Raw genomic sequence first — 22039 nt, 5'->3', positions numbered from 1 at the left:
TTGGCGGGCATTTGAATGTGCGACACCCTATTAATAGATCGTACCTACAGAATTTAAGTCGAGTAGAAGAGACTGTTCGGAATTACAATAGCTACAACGAAGGACACATCAGAACTTACCTCAAAGCTATTAGTTATCATCTGGAGCTGTATGAAGATGAACAGGTAGAAGAGACTGAGTAGGGAATTGAAGTAAATTTGTAGATGGACATAATGTATTGTACAATCATATAGTGGACGTAAAAATGTGGACATAAAATTTGTAGATGGACATAATGTATTGTACAATTATGCAGTGGACATAAAAATGTGGACATAAAAATGTGGACATAAAATTTGTGCAATTGGACTAAAATAAGGTGGACATATACTTCATTGGACATATACTTCATTGGACATATATTTATGGACATACTGTAATGGACTTTTATGTAATGGACATAATAAAATGGACATTAAAATTGTGCACATTATAAAAAGGACCTAACGTCTGTGTTTCAACTATAAATATATGTTAAAGAGGTAAAACAGACGAAGAAATAACAAAGAAAAATTAATTATTATTTCGAAAATATATGCACTAAAGTAATACATTATTGTATTAAGTAAAACATGTTTTACATTGTGATTAAAAGTGCATAAGAAGGGCTTGTGCATTTTTATGTGCAGAGTATTATTTTAGAAATATTAGTGTCTGCAATTTTCCCTATTCGGTAGTAAACTCTGTGACAGTGCTGTGAATGTCAAGACTCGAGACAATCCTTGTCAATAAGGCACGGATGGCTGCCCTATACGATATCCCTTGTGCTTGAATTCACTTGAGTGCATGTTAGCATGACTCAGTACATTATAAATGAACTAACAGGGAACTGACTTCTCTCTTTTTTCCTCTATGCCACTCATAGGAGACGATATAGTACATGGGTGTCCAAACGCCTATAGAAGCTGGAGATATTGCACGTTAAGCATGCTCTGCTAAGGTAAATAACTTTCAATATAAAATAGGAAAAACGACCTTAAAGAATATGCGCTGCGAGTTGCTTACGCCAGGGATTACCTCGTACGAGTTACAATCCATGATATAGCACGTACGTCGCAGCGCCTTGCTATTGGCTGTCACCATATGCAGGAGTTTCGAAGCGGATTTCCATACATACATTGATTTTTATCATCTGAATATGTGATATCGTGCCATACTGACCACAAAACAATTAATAGTGAATACCTACTGTTTCTTATTAGTAGGACAAGGCATTTAATGACCTATAAATTGGTAAAAAATGCAAAATAAAAAATGCATTTATGACCTAAAAATACAAAAAAATGACCTAAAAAAACAACAAAAATGGCCAATAAAAAGTAAAGCATTGCCAATGAAAATACTTTTAATTACGTTAAGTACTCACTTGATTATTGAACTACATAAAATTAAAAAAAAAATACATGTTACAGTACCTTGTATTGCAGAAAATTCATTTCAAGTGCACTTTTACAACAATTTTGAATTGCAGTTAACAATCAAAACTTGGCGGAGATTTTCAAACAAAAATGATTGTCTATTGTCTGCTAGTACCGACTTATAAATGGAAAAGCTTCTCTCTACTTCAACGGAAACAATTGAAGCAAACTGAAAGCAAGCAATATCTCCTGGATTTAACTCACAGTCAGGAAGAGAAAAATTTTCACCAGACAAAGCTCTGCCAATTGAACACAATGTTGTGTACCCCCTGTTCTTGCTTAGACAGTTTTTCATTTTCATTGACACTGCATCACCCACTTTACCACATGCACAGCTCAAATCATTCACCACTTCATCCACTATTTGTAGCTGTTCCACTAATGTCACTTGGGATTTTTCCAGTGCAGTTATGACATCAGGAAGGAATCCAAAATTAGTATTTATGTAAGAAAGTTTACCAGCGATTTCTTTATCAGCTAACAGTTCTTGCGCCTTTTTTATTGACACTGACTCACCATTATCAAATGAATCAACCACTTTCTTCACAACATCGAAATTCTTGCAATAATAACTGCAAGCTTGGAGCCATGTTCCCTATCTAGTCAAAACAGATGAAAATGGCAACTGGATTTCTGGATCTTCTGTTTTGAATGCTGAAATTCGAGAGGGGGCTTTCAAGAATACTTTCTTCACGCATCCAATTAATTTATCCACTTCAGGAAAATTTGCACGTACTTCTTCCGCGACCCGGTGTAATGCATGCGCTAAACACGTCACATGTACCATTTTTGCACTTAAAGAAGCAGCTGCTTTCATCATGTAGGGTGCTGCATCTGTTATAAAAAGCAATACATTGGAATTTCGAATCCCATCAGGCCAAAGTATTCTCAATGCATGGTCAAATACTAAGCTGATCGTTGAGTAGTTGACTTTGTCCAGCTGCTCACAATGTAGTAGAAATTGTTCTCCAGGGCTGTGTGCTTCTAAAACTCCAACAATAACATTAGCTACATAACGGCCCATAGAGTCTGTTGTCTCGTCAATGGATACGAATACATTTCTTTCTCCAATCATTTCTCTTATTTTTTTCAAAGTTTTGTCATAGCACCGAGCTACGTATGTTCTTCTCAATGTTCTGGGATCTGGAATTAATTTTCCGGTCTCCTCTTCTAAGAAAGTTCGCAGCTTAGGATGATTCAGTTTGTGAAGAGGAATATCAGCCGATAGAAAAGCTTCACATAGTTTCTCACAAAATGGTGAAAACGTTGAACACGTATCCCCCAGAAGCATTTGCTGTAAGTTTACACTGGATTTATTTTCAAGTCTCTGCAGGCCACGTTTATGTTTCTCCCGTGACATGTGTTGTTCTATCGTAAACTTTTTTCAGCAACCACTCTCACATCGCAGATCTTGCAGAATAAAATACGACCGTCCGTTGAAAAAATATTTTCTCCGTATTTTGAAACAAATGCCTTTAATTTAACACTAGCAGTTTCCTTTACTTTAGGTAGTTTGCTCTTGACCTGTTCACACAGACGACTAGAAACAACTGACCACCTCAATTAACAGCATAACAATGCCAATTTACCTGGAGAAAAGAATCTCTGTGGGAGTGTGGGTAAATTCCTAGAAGTGGGCAAGTTCATTATGCCTTGAAAAATAGGGGTACAAGCTAGCATACGCTCTAAGAATTTGAATAAAATTCCTAGAAGTGGGCAAGTTCATTATGCACATACCTTGAAAAATAGGGGTAGAAGCTAGAAAACATCTACTTAATTCCAAGAAATTGTATTGACAAGGAAAATACTGAATTATAATAAAAATCTCAAATCAAATACAAATAATGTCACAGCCTTCCTGTAAAGTGTAAAAAAATGCTCAAAATGACCTAAAAATTGCTAAAAAAAAAATGACATATTCGTAAAAAAGTTAAGAAAATGCAAAAAAAAATGCCCTAACGAATTGCTTTTATTTAACCCGGTTTTTAATGTCATACATTTCCATATATTATGCTAGTAATGTTTAAACCTTCATAAGAAAAAGATGCAAAATCATTAATTGCCTTGCCCTATTTATTAGTGAGGATAGAATATTACGAGGATAACAACTTCGAAATAAAACTTCATCCTGGGATATCCAACACTTTCTTCTCAGAACCTGCGAATTTGAATTTTTGTTAAGTACGATTACATAAGGTAAAATACAAATGAAGTACCCCGAAGCCATTGAACGACCGTGCGGACATATTTATCTGACGTCTACTCACCAGGCGTGAAGGAACTCGGCCATCCAGAGTTTTCGTACCAGAAGCGATCCCCGCGGCGTAGATCCCGGAAAGTTCGGGCTATAAGGCAGTTGAATGTGGGTCCAATCATGCTGCCAGGCATGGGACGCTCCGATATGCCGGCCGACCAGAGATCTACGTCATCCGGGTGACTGAAAACAATGACTTATTAATATATTTTCTTACTATATTGTTTCAGTCGTGTCTGAGATTCCGCGCTAGCGTGCTTGTGTTCTGTCCAGGCGTTTTCGGTTCGATCCCCGATCTGGTCATGACAAAGCAATCGTAGAAGAGGGCTTTTCTCGAGATTCTTTTGTTCTCCTCTACCATTCCACATTCTCCATCTCCCCCACCTGACTCTTGTCAGGGCTGATGGCCCACAAGTCAGTATCGGATATCACAGTTACTTTAGGCCATTTACTTTACCACATTTTTCACTTTAGGTACCGGTAGGCCTACACAAAGACCAAAGTAAAAAAGTATCCACACTTTTTGATATGACGGTTAAAATATACCAGACCAGACACGATGTGGAGGACCTAGGTGCACTTCCAGAGCAGAGGACCAGACCATATTTATCACAAGCAAGAGAAATTGCAATCTAATGCAAGCCATTACCCGAAAATCTCTGTCAGTAGATTTAAGCGAAGCCTAAGGGGAATAAATTTGTGGGAGAGAATTAGTATCAATAAAACCTTTAACTGGCAGTGTATAGTCTACATATATTACTCTTTGCTGTGGACTATACGGATGTAATTATTTTATTGATATGAATTTTCTTTTAAAAATATTGATAATTGATTCGAATTTTGGATATTTCGACTATTATCAAATTCTCTTTAGAATTAAACTAGAAAGATTACATTGTATAAATAAAGCCAAGAAAATGAAAATAGTCACCTGGAATGACATTTCTACGCGTCTTTCAAGTAACAAACTATAGAATGAACTGGAAAAGATTAGCTTGCTTTTATTAATTACACCACAAGAAAGAACAAACTTTGGAAGATAAACTTAATGGTTATTTTGTCATAGCAACAGACTAAAAGGTCAAAGCTGAAAATAAATAATTGTGGTGGTCATTATAGTGACTGTCACCTATCTCAGTATTGCTCTGCACATATCTGTTCAAATGCAATATGCAATGCCATAAAAAGTATATTGCTTAAGACACTTCCTGACAATGCTTACTCATAAATATCCTGGTAACGTTCTACCGTTTCGTTAGGCAATGCGCGTAGCATGTGAGACCAACGGGGTAGAGGCTGCAACCCGCATAAGTGCCTGTAATTGTTGTATCCAGGTACGCCATGTTCGCGGGCTCTTTGGAGGTTCAGAGACGCCAGATCCATTCCATAGCGGTGTGAAGGCTGCTGGAAGAGATGGTTTGTGACCTGAAACATCACAATGATCGATTTCAGTTGTTGAGAATTATCATTGCTAAAGTCATCATCGGGAGAGATTAAACTACGATGAAGAAGAAGAAGACATTGACATTATCGCTATTATCATCATCATAAACTCAGAATTGTGACCTTTGGCCCGTCCCTTTTTTCATTGTAGGAGGGAGGGAGGTAACATCCCACGCACTACGACCTGAGGTCTATTATACACCCCCGATATGGGATGAGTTGCGTGCCCACCGATCCTCTACGCGCACCGACCTAACCACTTGACTCCCTTAACGACCGGTCCCTACAGCCAACAGAGTCCATTTACCACTCCTGCAATCCACGGAGGCCGGTCGAGAGAGCCAGAAACTTCGGAGGGCCGCCTGTAGAGCGATCTGAAAACCAGAAGAAGTAATGGGATGATGAATGAAAGGATGACAGGGGAGGAAAGGAAGTGGCGAAGATGAGTGGGGTTCCAGTCGCTTGATAAAGTTACCTGATATTCAATCATAGAAGTGAGGGGAAAACCCCGAAAAAAAACCTCACCAAGGCAACTCGTACCGACCGGGAATCGAACCCGGGCCCGCTGGGTTCGGAGTTAGATTCGCTAACTCCTCAGCCACAACGGTGGACTGGTCCATCCCTTAATCACTCTTTTGAGTATTATTAACTAATGCAGGTAACAAGAATCCCTGACCACATGGTCAGATTTTTCCCTATACTTCTTATGACAACGGACAACTGTGGAATGAAAGAGAGACATCTTCTCTCTCTAGGAAGGAGGTAAATCTCCACCAACCAGCTGGGAGTCATACTCGAGCCCCCAGTATACTGTATATTACTATAAATACCATCGCTACAGTTTTGACGTAGAGAATTGTTTGGGATGTGTTATAAAATATTAAATATAATGAACATTTTGAAACTTCACCGTACCTCCTGCGTGACGCCGTCATCCATGGCCTGTGCCACCTGATTGACGAGACCCACCACGTACTGGTCGTACCAACCTGGTTTGTACAGGTCGAATGGCCGCTTCAACACCTCACTCAGCCTCTGAGCTCCTGCGGGACAAATAAGAAAATATAGGCTACAAATTAAAACGAGCGTACAGATTTGTGCAGATTATTAGACTCAATATGATTGAAGTAACATTTATTCTACAAAACTCATTTATTACACACTGTATGCAACAATTTATATTTAGTATGAAACCCTTTGTTCTTTATCATCAATTTTATGCGGTTTGGCATGATGTTCATTGTTTCTTGATGTCTTCATCCATGTGCTTCTATGAGGTCCACCTTGGTGGTAATCATCGTATTTTTTAGTTTTCTATTTACGATAGACCAAAGATTTTCAATTGGATTTGCGTCTGGGCTGTTACCTGGCCAGAAAATTAGTTACTAATCTGGCTTTGTGACAGGGTGTTCCATCCTACATGAAGACACATTCACCATCAGGGAACCAGTCCCTCATTTGTGGAAAAATTCGCTTCTGGGACTTTTGTGTACTGATCCTGTCTCATAGAGTCTTACAGAATTATTTTATGGCCATGATAATTATGAAAATGTAAAAAATGTGATGCTGAGTCTAATAATTTGCACACGTCTATAGATACAGCTACAAATATTATTGTGAAGTCAGAGAAATTAAAATTTCCAGTATAAAAGATTTAAGACTTGAAAATCGCACCACCAAAAGGGCTGTGGAAGAACTCTGTATTTTTCTAGTGCAGTGGTTCCCAAACTTTTGAAGAGACGACCCACTTTTGGGCGAGACTTCAGTTGGCGGGTTGGGAGCACCCACTACTGTACCGGTTTTGACCCCATTCCAAAAATACAAAATCGAGAACAATTATAATTTTACTCAAAACCAGTGGATGCCACCGGAAGTACGATTTTTGGCTTTTTCTGGAAGAAACTCGAAACAATTAGACTATGACAGTCATAGATGGATACTGAATCCGTTGCGTTCAACTGGCTGAAATTCCAAAACATATTAAGGAAAAATTCATTGACATACTGTATGTACCTACTGGTGGAATGTTGAAACTATACATTTTTTCGCAGAGCGTTGACCAGTTGTGCATCAAAGGAATACCTCGAGCTTGCAAAAGAAGATTTTAAATGTTTTATAACATTTTCAAGCTCGTACTCGTATTAATGCAAATTAAGTTTTTTCGCCTATGATTACCATCAAAAGAAAAGCGAGAAATCTCTAACTTGAAAATATTACTGTGTGTGTATCGAATTCTTAGTTTATTTTCTGAATAAAAAATATATTTCTTTGTACTTTCTTATATCATTGGGAGATATTTTGGGTACAGAGTCTAGAATACAACTCTCAATAAAAGGTCCATCAGAGAAAGAATGACACGTCTTTGAAATTTTGAGGGATATATCATAACTAACTGATAATGTCATACAGATTTCATCAGATATTGCAGTCTGCAAAATAAGGAAAGTGCATAATAAACTGTTATTATATGATTAATATTTAAAAATTAGAAATGAAAATACTATTCGTAATTAATTTCATATACCTACTTATATCAGAAGTAAATTCTTTATTAAGTTACAATTTGTAGTCACCTTGAATATTTTTATAATTTTCTTCGTTATATTTTTCGTAATGTCTTTCCACGTCACATTTTTGAAGATGCATTTTTTTGTTTGCATATTATGTACTGTGTGTTCATACCACATTTTTTTTACTAAAAAATAAGTCTCCATTCTGAGTTAAATTTAATGTACGCTCTCTTGCATATACGCGTTGCACTAACGGCTTCCACTAACCCCTATTAGTAGACTAGCCCGTTCGTTTAGAATGTTCTTGTCCAATCTCCCGACGAGAGCTGCGAGCACACTGAGCTCTAAAGAGCGCGCTTGCGCCTAAGAAGATCAGTTGGCATGCCTGATGTACGCCATGCCAATTTATTGTTACTTACCTATCCGCACGTGACTAGGACTCCATCGCTCCAGCACGCTGGGCAGCAGTGAGTGTCCGAAACGGAATGCAGCCGTCACGAAGGCTGAAGGAATAGTGACGTCTACGTTTGGATCGTAGCCATTCCAATAGCCCTGAAAGAACAGGAGAAATTTAAATATATTACATTTTTTCTGCACAACAGTAGTGAGAAAATACTTCTGAAATTATGTAATTTCGAAGGGCTAGGACCCTCTAGGAAATCTTCGCGATTGTAAAAAATAGGTTTGTTCCAGCAAGCAATTCAGAACGCGTTACGAACTAATACCGAACATCTTTCGACGCATACGCTTGTTGAGTACGTTCTCAGAACTAGTTCGGGATTTATGTTGGAACGTTTCTTGAACTGTTCTTTCATGGCCTTTGGAGTTTCTTCACATATTAAAATTATATTCATCTTGCGAACTTAATTCGCCATAAAGTATATCACTATCACCTTCCAAATCACTCGTGATTGACTAATTTTTAATTTTAACCTGCCCAATCTCGAAGCATTTTAACCTCAACCTCAAATTAAGCCATTTGTGCATGCGTCAGCAGTTCCGAATTTCAAGTTCCTGTTCTTAATCGAGAACGAATTTCACTCGTTTCGAACGAGTTTGTCAAAAAGACTGGTTTTCGTCTCTAGAATAGGCCTATGGTCTTTCTTCATACATTACTTTTGTAGAATATGACTTCTATTTTTAATAGCCTATGTTAATTTGGACCGAAGAAATGATCATCTTATTTAACTCTAAGTTGTAATTGTTTAACTCTTAGAATCATATGTAACTAAACACAATTAAAATTTTCTCTCATTAGTATTATTATTATTATTATTATTATTATTATTATTATTATTATTATTATTCATTTTAGTGTTCTGCCCAAGGGCAGGTCTTTTACTGCAAATCCAGCTTTCTCCAGTCTTTCCTATTTTCTGCCTTCCTCTTTGTTTCCTCATATGATCCATATATCTTAATGTCGTCTATCATCTGATATCTTCTTCTGTCCCGAACTCTTCTCCCGTTCACCATTCCTTCCAGTGCATCCTTCAATAGCCAGTTTCTTCTCAGCCAGTGACCCTACCAATTTCTTTTCTTCTTCCTGATCAGTTTCAGCATCATTCTTTCTTCACCCACTCATTTCAACACAACTTTATTTCTTATTCTGTCCACTTCACACGTTCCATTCTTCTCCATATCCACATTTCAAATGCTTCTATTCGCTTCTTTTCACTTCGCGTAATGTCCATGTTTCTGCCCTAGACAATACCACACTCCATACAAAGGACTTCACTAGTCTCTTCCTCAGTTCTTTTTCCAGATATCCGCAGAAGATGCTCCTTTTTCTATTAAAAGCTTCCTTGGCTATTGCTATCCTCCTTTTGACTTCTTGCCAGCATCTCATGTTACTGATTATAGTATAACCCGAGTATTTGAAGCTGTCCACTTGCTCTACTGTCTCATTTAGAATTCGCAAATTTTATCTTCTGTATTTTTGTTCCTATGACCATGCTCTTCGTCTTATCTGCATTTATCTTCATCCCATACTGTTCACATCTGTCATTTAGCTCCAGTAGCATACCGCTTAGTATCATCTCCTCTTCTGCTAACAAGACCATATCATCAGCAAATCTTATGCACTTTATTCTTCTTCCTCCTACTCCTCCCATGTTCTGAAAACAGTTCTTTACTAAATCCTCCAAGTAGATGTTGAACAGGGTAGGTGATAAAGGATATCCTTGACGTACTCCTCTCCCAATTTCACTTCCTTCTGACATTTCTTCTCCTATACTGACTTTCACTCGTTGTTTCATATAAAGATTACTTCTCTCTTTCCAATCCACGCCAATTTTCTTTAGGATCTCCATCAGTATTATTATTATTATTATTATTATTATTATTATTACATTGCTTTCTGTATTGCGGTTATTTATATTTTCTACGTATTTTGGTGTAAGAGAAAGCCTTATGGCCTTAACACTAAAAATAAATCAATTGATTAAATGAATAAATAATTTAAACTGTAGGAAATGTCATCGTAGTAAGCATCAAGCTTTATCACTATGACATATTTTTTTAAAGAGTCTACGAAGTAGAGTGTTTTGAATCAAGAATAAATCGTCAACTGTAGCACAAACAAAATGCAAATATTCCCTGATAATATACTGAGTGGAAGTGGTATAATTGTGAAAATTTTAACAGATTATTCCTTGGGAAAAAAACAAACGAAAATGGAAATAACATTTTGGTGAGACGTGAATACTTAAAAAAAAAATGTTTTTGCCTTAAATGTTTAAACCTGCTTTATTCGGTAAATATTATTCATACTATTCTAATTTTTACTGAGCTAATTAAAGAAATCAATTAGTAATGATTTGTTCCTTTGCAATTTTGCAATACAATTGATGGTTTTCGTGCAAATTATATATAACCATTAACATTTTCCATAATTCTGACAGCAACGTTTGGCATCATCGCATCCCTTCGCCTAGTACAGGTAAGCCGCGAGCCCTGGGTTCAGTACTCAGTCTTGCTTGAGCGGTTGTACGCGTGGTTACATCCAGGAGTGCATTTTACGTTTGCAAACGTGCCTCACCTAAACTCATTGGTTGAATACCAATATCTACATCTCATAGACTTTGTTTGTTTGAACACTGCATCACTTGTGGATACATTCCGTCGTTTTCAAACTTTTAGATATTTTAAACTATAATTTTAAATATAGGCATACAATCTGTCGTTAGTAACAACTTTTATGGAATTAAGCCAAGTGTAGTCTTCATATTACAAGACTATTTTAAGTCACTATTAATTGTTATATTTTGAATCCTGTTGTGACTTAGAGCCACGCTTATATTCTCTTATAATTAGTGTAGCCTACAGGTTTAATTTTGTAATGCATACAAGTGTTCACCTAATGTATATCACCTGTGTTCAGTTTTGTTGCTTTTATTGCGTCTATCACTTGAAGATGACTGTATATAAGTTTAAAATATTCGTGCAATATATAATTTAATGTGATGTGACAGAATTCATTCTGTACTTATATACTTCGATAAGTTGCTGACTAAAACCATATGTAGGCTAACTATTTCTATTATAATTCCAACTTATCTAAAATCAAATATGGCTTTCAAATAAGCTCATTAGACTTCTATCTGGGGGTGACTTGAAGAGTCGAAATAGCTTCACCTTCGTATTTTGCAAACTGCTGAGGACATTAGAAACAATGACGCCGTATTTGCGAGAGTGCGTGAAAATTGGAGAGACGGGCTGGAGCATTCATCCAGGCGAATGGTTCCCATTTTCAACATCCCCTGCGATAAGCAGGTTTCAAAGCAGGAGGTAAGTTAATACTCATTCTACTAATTCCGAGCGTAGGCTACCTTGCGTGCAATCGTAGTTTCATTAATGTTTGTTATTATGTGTATTTAATTTAATTTTATATTATTGTTTGCGTCATGAGCATTATTTCATGTCATTTAACATGTTCACATCTGCGAGATTACCGTAGTAGTCATTTCTTTACATTCCAGTCAGCTGGTTAGGTCAGTGCTACTGGAGATGGGCTTGAGACTTGAGAGGGTGCGTTTGTCTGCACTCTTACCAACCAGTGGCGACTCGTGATATTTTTTGTATGTAGGACAGAGGTCTGCATCGGACGTTTTCGCTCGAGCGCCAAGTACTTCATAGCATAATCCGATAGGTAGCGCACGTGCATGATGGGTAAATTGTCACGAGCGATAAATCCTCGAACGGTATAAGCCGAGCGTTAGATATTCGTTCTTGTTACAGTGATGAACTGTGTAGTTACATCATAGATGTTTATCATTTCAAAACTTTGCAATGTTTAACTAACCTCTCCATAGTACAACTACAAAACTTGCTTTAAAATGTAATATAAATGTTGTAGGTAAATGTTTCTTTTTTTTCCGCACAGGAGTGATTTTGTTTTTGCCACATCTGATAGGTGTTATTGGATGTAAATGTAATTATTATAAACGAAGAACACAATCACGATAATGCAAGAATTGTATCAAGTTTTCTAGTAATAATAATAATAATAATAATAATAATAATAATCAAATAATAATAATAATAATAATAATAATAATAATAATAAAATAATCATCATCATCATCATCATCATCTCTAATAATTAGTGTATCAATCTTTGCGTCTGTAACAGTTGTGCAGCATGATTATTCGTTTTATTATATTTTCTGTGACGTTATCTCTGTACTAATATTGTTATTAATCTACTGCTATATCAATAACATTTTGTAAAACATTACTACATTGTCGCAGTATATAGGCGGAACACTATGTATGGACCTATCATATTAAATATGTGGTAAATCAAATATTGAATAATTATTAATTAGCAATAGTAACTGTATATCGAAGTTTTTCATACTATTTTCTTTATAACTTCATGTTCCTGTTTTGGTAAGTTCCATTGACTGTTCCATTAAATGTTTGTCATAAACACTGAAAATAAAGCCTTATTTTTACCGTGTGAGCAAAACATATGTGTATCTTATCTGTAGCCTTCCATACAAGATAAGGCATGTCGGTGAGATGACTTTGTAATGTGCTTCTATTTATTACGAGCGTATCACGACCGATCGTATCTCACTCGAGGGTGCGACACTCGACCGAGTTCAAGCGAGCGATTTAACTCCAATACAGCACTCTGATGTAGGATATGAGATAGACTGATGACCAAGACAGGAAAATAATAATAATAATAATAATAATAATAATAATAATAATATAGCATGCGCAATTAATTTCTTGCTATACCGCAGTTAAATTCTTGTAATTGATCAAATACAACTTCAGGTATTCTTCCGACAGTCCTGTCACCTGGAAGTCCTATTAATTCTGTGTTTTATTATAGCTTGTTTTATTTATTTTTGTGTAATTTTGTTTTCCATTAATTTTATTTTTTATATCACATCATTTTAAATGATTTATGATTTCGTTTATTCTATTCTTTTAAAATGACCAATGAACTGCATATAAGAGGCTACAAGGGTACTTGAAAAATGAAAATTCGTATTGTAGTCTCTGACTGGGTTTCCACTGCACCATCTAGAAAGAAGGGTCATAGTACTCTACAGCTCATCCATTTTGTTAAGACCTCGCGATGTATAGTACGAGAACAATGTTTCTGTAGAGGGGGTAGGAATAGAAGGGAAAGGTCGGGCGTGTGTCTACAGAGTTCAAGGCAAAGACAAACCCAGTCCCCTATAATTCGTAAGTAGACTCATCCGATCTCGTGCGCAGCTCTGTAGGAAGCGTTGCTTACGGGATTACACAAGCTGGCGCATAGCACGATCTAGAGTAGGTCTCTGTGAGTCATGACAATTTCTGCCGCTAGGTTCGCCTCTCTGCCCTATGAAATGATGAATAGTACCATTACAAAGCATTGTGCATCGTGAAAATAGTTCGATTAATTGTGCATTACTGATTGAGTACGAATATTATAAATATTCCAAGCATATTACAGTGTTATTTGAAGTTTGTTCAGCTAAGTTATATTCGAAAATTGTCTGTGTTTTGCTATGTGAAGAACTCGGTACCAACAGGTCGTATCTTTATAGGTTAAGGTAAATGTCAAAGTTCTCTCATATAACAAGCAATGCTATGTTAAAAGTGGCGAATTGCATTTTCCGACTCTCGAATGATGTGACCCGAAATGTAAAATAATGTCATGCATTGTTTCACTTACCAAGCATGACTGATATAGGCCTAATGAAAATGTGAATGACGTGATGTAAACATTGAAGATAATGTTGGTACTGTTTTCCCTTTCTCTTTTAGAAAATACCGACAAAAGTAATGAATTATCTTCATGCTGTACTTATTAGGTAATTAATGTGTATTTGTCTGTATTTTAGACCTGTGTATTGTTACGTAATTATCAGTGAATTAGGTTAGAGAACTTAACAAGGTTAGTATGAGATTAGGTAATGCACCTCAAACTGTAACTAATAATGGCTGCTGCCGAAATAGGCTGAGGTGGTTATCGTGTGAAACAAATTATATCTGGAATATCTAGTTTTATTATATACGGATACGTAAAGTTTTTTTTTTTTTTTGTTTTGTTTTAGCATGTGTTTGTAATTTTGTGAGGTTATGTCTAGCCTAATTTCTTTTTATTCTTGTATCATTACCAATACATTAATTTATTTTATATTCATTTCAAGTGTTACATCTATGGTGGCAACTCTACTTATGTTAGGATATGAAGTAACAGTATATATTCAACTTCATCATTTGCTAAAAATTAAAGAAAACTGTATGTGTTCGACTCATTCCATCGTCATTTCTTCTTATGTATGTGAACCACGTTCGTTCTAAAAGTGCTACAATAAATGAACACTATAGACAACGTGATGGAACAATTTACAAGTTACTGTTAAAATGCTCAACATTTTCAAGTGGTGCTATACCCATTGTTTCAAAATGTACATACATATTTTTACATTTCTATAAGAGGTGTCATAAATTATTTCAGCATATTTGTAAATTCTTCAAAATTAATCCTTCTAATTAATACCATAAAGTAATGAAATAATATAGCCTAGGCCTATATGTGATTTTATACTACCGGTATTGATGTTGATCTTGGTAAATTAATCCAATTTCACAGTGTTGTCTTTTGTATTGTGGTTCATAACAATTATAACAGTATGTACGTGGAAATGTTTTTAAAATAATAAATTCTAGCTCATGATTTTAAGTGGTCGTTTCAATGGGAGGTTATATTGGAAAGATGATCACAAATGGATAATTTACTGCAAGATACAAGAACTGAATATAAGTGAGTGTTCCGTTGAAAGTGAAAGTGAAAATTTCGTTTTACAAGAGCTAAGTAAGCGTACACGCACTAAAATACTACAGCGTTTACTATTACTATGCTCAATAGATTAATCAGTAGGCCTATAGAAATGTTTTCACCACTGCAAGAAAAAATCGCGCAATAATTATACTTCTCAGTTATTGTGACGTCCGTATTTTTTTTAAAAAAGAGAGGGAAAAGTTAGGCCTTCTTGCAAATGCGTAATTGTGAATTCAAGGAAATTAAAGATAATGCAGTACCTTAATTAGTTGCAATATCTTATTTAATAACAATATTAATAATATTAGGTGAAAAGGGTAGGCTATAGTGCGTATATGTAAGATGTCAAGTTAATTTATTTCCGGAAATGTTTGGTGTATGAGCTGAAGTACAGAGCAGACAGTCCCTCAGTTTATATGTAATATGTTTTAATATCAAGAATGACAGCCTTTTGTTGTAATATAATTGAGGAGTAGAAGTTTGCAAATTACGTCTATTGTCCATAAAATATTGTACGAAGCATTTAATAAGCAATGATGAGTCCTTTAAATGTCCCAAATGTCAATGTCTTTTAAGTGTTCTGCTATGAATATATAGGGCAGAACAGCGCTCCGAGCGGCGGAATTGGCATTACGAGGGAACCACTTCAGACTCGTTTTTCAAGCTCTATGCGCCAGCTTGTATAATCTCGTAAGCAACGGTAGGAAGAGTGGGGGAGTGTCTGGACATAACGCATGCGCTGTAGGATAGACGGTCACATCCTCAAACGCGGTTAAAGTCAAGCCATAACCGCCCTCCGCACTCTCCCCTGTCCTCAACTTCATTGCTAGAAAAAACAGTTTGTTGTAAGATATTTGGATGGTTCCTCGGAAAGTTTTTCAAAGATCTGAGATGTGCAGTGGCGACAACTCACGACAGAAAGTGGAAGTTTGAAGAAAATTATTACGTCGGGAAGCATTAAAAATCAAAATCTGTAATTGAAATGTTTTCTAGCCTCAGAGGGACGAAATTAAACTGTAGGATTATCCTCCATTTCCTTCATGGAGTAATCGCCACTGTTACCACCATAGAGAGGAAGTTCGTACTAAAACAATAGATTTCATTTGAGTACAGCGAGGAGTATAGATGTCCATCCGCACCTCGCACTGCTCCCGCTCGCTACAGACGATTCACAGTAAGTTCACATAAACAACGCATAGTGGCATTCTGTGGAGCTGTGTAGAATCGTGAATAGTTTGAAGAATATTGTTAATTTATATTAATATTTTAGGTTATGAACAAATTGAGCTATTCTGTTATTATTGCGTTATTTACGTAATGTTGATATTACGCATGATTCCAAAAAAATTGAAGTCATCTGTTATTAATAATTATGCAAACAGGAGTATGTAACACGTTTATTTTTTCCCGGATTATTCTTCGTTAAATGTTGACGTCTCGTGCTGCTATGCATTCAGTTGCGTTACAGTCCAAGTTCAACATCGGCATTACGATACGAACTTCCTTGCTGCCATTACAATAGAAACGAACAATTTTCTTGAAAACAATATTATGGGTTTAATATTACGTGTCACATACGAGATACATACTAGATTCACAAAGTACTTGTTCACCTGATTATAGTAAGAAATACTGTATCATATTTCAGATTTGCTCCTGTAACGTCTTGTGACTTAAAGCAAATATTTTCAGAGTACAAATACTGTTTTTATTTTTTCTGAACATATAAGGAGTATTTCTTTTGATAAAATGAAAATGTTCACTGTTATTTGTTATAATGAGGCTAGAATCATAATTGTCTACTTTTTATGTTATTTTTATATGTATTGGTAAATTATTTTAGATTGGGAGTTACAAAGTTTATAATTACAAATCATTGTTTTTTTTTTATATTATTCGTTTATTATTTTCTTTTCCTAAGGCCGTGTACGATTGGAGCACATTTTGGTTACCACTCGGTTGTAGCCTATGTGTTTGTAGTTCTGGTCACTGACATTGAGAGTTGCGTTAATACTTTTCATTAGGTACCGGTAGAGATATAGTCCAAGCTCTCACAACTTAACAGTTTTGGTACTAATTTCCTAGCTCTGCTCATTACCAGAGCTCTCAATGAAACTATCTCTAACAAAGCTCCACTCAAGCTGTTAGGATACATTGAAAGCATATTTGTAGTATATCCTTGGTTTTCGTTTAAAATTCTCTTGAATAATTGAAAATGAAAACTGGAAAAATCAATAAAATTATGAAAAAAGTAATCTGATTCTTTCTAGTTCGCAATCTGAGAATCGCTCAGAGTTACGTGACATGCTATAAGCATGAGGGTACTAGAAGCAATAGACTTTACAGGTACTATTTCGCATTGTCTGTAATGAGGCGATAGTAGCGATCCTAGTGGTTAGCAACTATCTACAGTTGCATATTTACTACGTATTGAGCTTCGTGACTATATACTAGACTGTGCTATAAGAATAACATACGTACGTCTTGTGTGGGCACGAGGTCGTACTTTTCAACAGACTCCTTGCCGAGCAGCATGGGTAGGAATTCGGTGTAGGTAATGTGCTGCACCAGCGCCGCCACGATGTGTCTCGTCTCCTGCAACAGTCACAACCTGTCTAGTTTTGTTTCACAACTGTAATATTTAGCATAATAGCAGTTTAGGGAGCGGGTTCATACGGACTAAAAACGGCGAAATATGCATTTATGCACTTAAAAACTAGGATATAGCCTAAGCACTAAAATTAATAACATATGCACTGTTAAAATTAAAAATAAAATTTAATTTAAGCAATTACTATTTTTATGCTTTTTTCGGGGGAAGGGGTTATATATAAGAATATTGAGCCACAATTAGTTGTTAAAGTTGTAAGGAAATTGAAGTTAGAGTTACTTAAAAATGTATTAAGTAAGACTAAAATAAGGGAGTTAACAAAAAAGAACACTATTGTCTTTAAAAATGTTTATTCATGTCAATTTATTTACGTCACTTGATAGTACTTTGTACTTATTTTTCTGTCTAACAGTAGCTTGCCTTTCACACATAGTTCATTAATGTTTGCTGATTTCAAAATCAAACATTTGCAAACATTTAGCTATACAAATCAAAACAATACTTTCAACATTAATAGGCTATATGAACTAAACATCAGTTAGAAAAAATTATTGATTTTTATTTTATTAAATAAAGCTTGATTAAAACATGGGATTTTCGAGCGTTCCGACAAACATTACGGGGATGCCGGACACCTACGCCAGAAGACGGATTGTCTCGTCTTTTACGGGATGTATGATGTGCAGGCTTCGAGACTTCGGACCCAATAGAGCAGTTCAGTGGGCAAACCGCATAACGGCTTACTGAATATAGTGGTAAAGCGTACAGTGGGTGGGGTACTGTAGAATGAATGCCAATAAATACGCAAAGGAAAACGCTCTGGATTTGAAGGTTCTGACGAATAATTTGGTTTTTATACAAACCTATTTTCAAACTGTGTCTGAAACTATTACACGGTTAGAAAAGTCAGAACAAGAGATGGCGGAAGCCCTCAAATTAGTTGAAGAAATGACACACAGAATTAATGAAACATTAAGTACATCGGTTACTGAACGTGTAAAACAGAAGTGGAAATCAATGTTATGTAAAAATAACGGATATGGAACATTGTGTAATATAAAACGCAAATTAGTGGACATAGTCACCCGAAAATAAAGGACTTTCTCTTAGAGACTGCAATGATGTTAGGTTTTTTCGTTTTGCTCCTATCACGTCATGCGACGTAGAACGCAGCTCGATGTTGGATTAAGATTTAATTTGGGTGTAGAATTTCAGGGGTGATTGGAAGAATTAATTAACTCTTTTTGTTTAATATACATTTATTTATGGATACTTGATCCAATTTTGTTGATTTGGCAGATAACCGAAAAATATTTACGTCTAAGACACTGAAAATGTATCTTGTAGTACACTGCAATTCGGTACTGTAACTGCACTTCCTAAAGACGACCAATAGGATAAATGAAGAAATTAAAATTGCTGCATGTTTATTTCCACCATTAACACTGTGTATAATTAAACACAAATGCTTATAAAATACAGGAGAATAAATGTTTTTTACATTCTTTTGACATTTTTGACATTGTCATTGTGTAATGTATATTTACTTTCAGAATTACATATCTGTGTGTGTTTTCCCATACTACCGTACTCTATTCTAGATAGCAACGTTGTTACCTCAACACATCTCTACCTTTCGCTACCAGCAGCGAGTCAACAACCTATAGTACATGCACAGTAAACTTATTGTATCGGGTCCCAAGTCTCGAAGCACGATGATGTGTGTTTCAAATACAGAAAATTAAACAAATAGGCCTAGGCCTACCTCAAATTACCCTATGATGTCCTTAACTAGTGTCTATAATATTTCACAGTGGGGCCTATAGGCTTCTTATTTATATTTAACTTTTTGGTTGTTATATTTTCGCATTGTGTTTAATACCTAATAGCTTGAGGTGAGTATTGGGCGTAGGCTATAGTACCAATTTTTCCCATGTACTATGATATCCTTAACGAGTGTCTGTAATTCTTTTACAGTAAGGCCCATATTTATGTTTAACTTTTTGGTTCTGTTATATTTTGTCTCTAGTGCACATTGCGTTTAATACTTAATATTTGGGGTTTAAGCCTATTCTAACCAATAATTATAATTTATCGATACCATGACATCCTTAACGAGTGTCTGTAATTCTATCACAGTAGAGCCTATATGAATACATATATTTAACTTTTTTTGGCCTGTCATAATTTGTATCTTGTGCACACTGTTTGATATCTATTAGGCCCTACTGGATAGAATAACTTTTTTGTGTAAGTATAATTATTACTATTATATTTTAAAACAGTGTCGGTAATAATTAATTGTAATTATTGTTTTTATTAAACCCTTTTTAATGCATTTTAAACCATACCTGTAATGTAAACACCTATTATGATTTATGTTGGTTAATAATTGTGTCAGAATAACTTTAAAGCAGTCATAACAGAAGCTTGAGAATGCACCATAAGGTAAATTATTTAAGCTGTATATAATATTTCAATGATTCACGCTCAGAAACAAGACAAGACTGTTGCGTGTAACTCGTTTTGTTTCCTTAACCTTTTCGTTGCGGGGTGGGGGGGGGGGGCTTTTAAGTGAACAAATGTTTAGGATACTTCATTTTGTACTAGGTACTAAACAAGCTAGCAGTATTTACAATAAAACTAGCGAGTTGTTAAATTAGGATCTACGAAAGTTATTGAGCTTAATACATTCTAGGATATGCTATCATAATACTCGTAATACATTGTATGTAAAGTACACTGGGTAATGTTTTGCCCAACATCAGCTGATCGGACAGCGCTGTTTCTTTGGTGCCACGTTCACTCGGTAGAGTAGTATCGAACGCCCTCTCTAGTTACTTTAATGCTCGAAGGTCGGCACCATGCTCCGGTAGTCTATTTATTTACCTTCGGGAAAAACCCGGTAGTCAATTTGACAAAGCCTGTGTGGATTCTGGAAGTGTCACTAAATGTACAGAAAGTACCATAGAAGTGAGTTATATCTACAAGAGCGCGATCTAGGAGTGGTAAGGCACATTAAGCTGTTGTGCTAGCCTTCGGAACCACCTCTATAAGAGAGAAATAGGTTAACTATGATTAGGCTGCTGGCAGTAGACTGAGGATTACTGTGATTATATCCTGTACTCGTTACGTACCTGGTAGATTTTCTCGTCGTCCCACAAAGGATTGATGTCGCTCAATTCGGCAGCAATGCGGTTATGCTCTCGCACCAGCATCGTGTGCAGCACGGCCAAAGCCATATTCTCGTTTGCACGGTTATCACCTGTAACAATTGGTATATATTTATGTATAGTAAAATACACTCAATTATATTTGCTATACTTTATTTAAAGTATGTTAATGTATCGTGTTTTTAATATAGCAGACACTGAAAGAAGCCAATTCGTGTAAAACTATTGGAATAAGCAAATAATTGGAAGTATAGGCAACTTGTTATCCTTATTTCAGTCTTGTCTCGTGTAAATAGCGTCAGAATGATATATCTAGATGTTAGTGGAGCCTATAATGAGTAGACTATACCCCGATAGGACATCCAATATCGACAGTACCATCTTCCGGCACTGTTTAAGGGGTTAGGTACAGCTTACAGGAGTAAATTTTTTGGAAATATTCAACATTTTTTTCCTTCATTACTGTATCTTGTACAGTAATGAAAATTGGTATGTCTAAAACACTGTCCTTCTGCTATATGAAAACAATATCTTTACGATTTAAAAAAAAATTATTTATACATTTTTTTTAATTTAAAATGGTGGCAGTTCACTATGCAGTGGTAAAGCGTTTCCCTTATAACTCAAACTTTGTAACTTTTTTATGTTCTCTCTCTTTTATTTTATTGCTGAAACTCATGTGTACAATATCATGCTCTTTCAACTACATTCCTTAATAAATAATATTTTTTTTATTTTTTATCAGAAATATATCAAAGAGAGAGAAGTGATTTTGCACCATGTTGTAGATATGACATGCATAAATACACACAAAGAATTTCATCACAGAATGTTGGATAGTTCTTGAGTTATGTGGGAAAATCTTCATCACTGCAAAGTGAACTGAATTTTGGAAAAAGAAAAAGAATGTAAATAATTTTTAAATCGTAAAAATATTTTCTTCATATAACAGGACAGTGTTACACGTACTAATTTTCATTATTGTACAAGATACAGTAATGGAGAAAAAAAAAAGTTGAATATTTCCAAAATTTTACTGCTATAAGGTGTACCTAACCCCTTAAATTCCAAAAATTCAGGATCCGAAGGAGGGACATGAAGTCATTACAAAAATGCCTCTGATCTTCAGGAAGTTATTTCACATTGCGTTGAGGTCTGTAGACATAAATTTAAGTAGCTGCTGTAAATCAGGAAATTATATGAGTAATGAAGATAACCGCCATTGAATTTTAAATATCTGTAAAACGTCATGATAATGAACAAAATTTGTTAAATGATAAGAGTTTAAAGGAATGCTTTT

The 22039-nt window shown here is 35.6% G+C and overlaps 1 protein-coding gene across 2 annotated transcripts in view; it reads right to left on the bottom strand.

Moving 5' to 3' along the window:
* Positions 1-22039, bottom strand: part of LOC138716443 (peroxidase-like) — a 118263-nt gene that overhangs the window by 12656 nt on the left and 83568 nt on the right. For both annotated transcript variants that reach the window (XM_069849540.1, XM_069849541.1), the window contains exons 8-13: positions 20704-20831; positions 17437-17550; positions 8084-8216; positions 6070-6197; positions 4934-5136; positions 3725-3894 (exon numbers count right to left, since the gene is read on the bottom strand). In XM_069849540.1, the coding sequence (XP_069705641.1) occupies positions 3725-3894; positions 4934-5136; positions 6070-6197; positions 8084-8216; positions 17437-17550; positions 20704-20831 (876 nt within the window). The remainder of the gene's footprint in view (positions 1-3724; positions 3895-4933; positions 5137-6069; positions 6198-8083; positions 8217-17436; positions 17551-20703; positions 20832-22039) is intronic.

The sequence above is a fragment of the Periplaneta americana genome, chromosome 16 (assembly GCF_040183065.1).
Source record: "Periplaneta americana isolate PAMFEO1 chromosome 16, P.americana_PAMFEO1_priV1, whole genome shotgun sequence".
Lineage (NCBI taxonomy): Eukaryota > Metazoa > Arthropoda > Insecta > Blattodea > Blattidae > Periplaneta > Periplaneta americana.
This window is presented reverse-complemented; position numbering and strand designations above follow the sequence as displayed.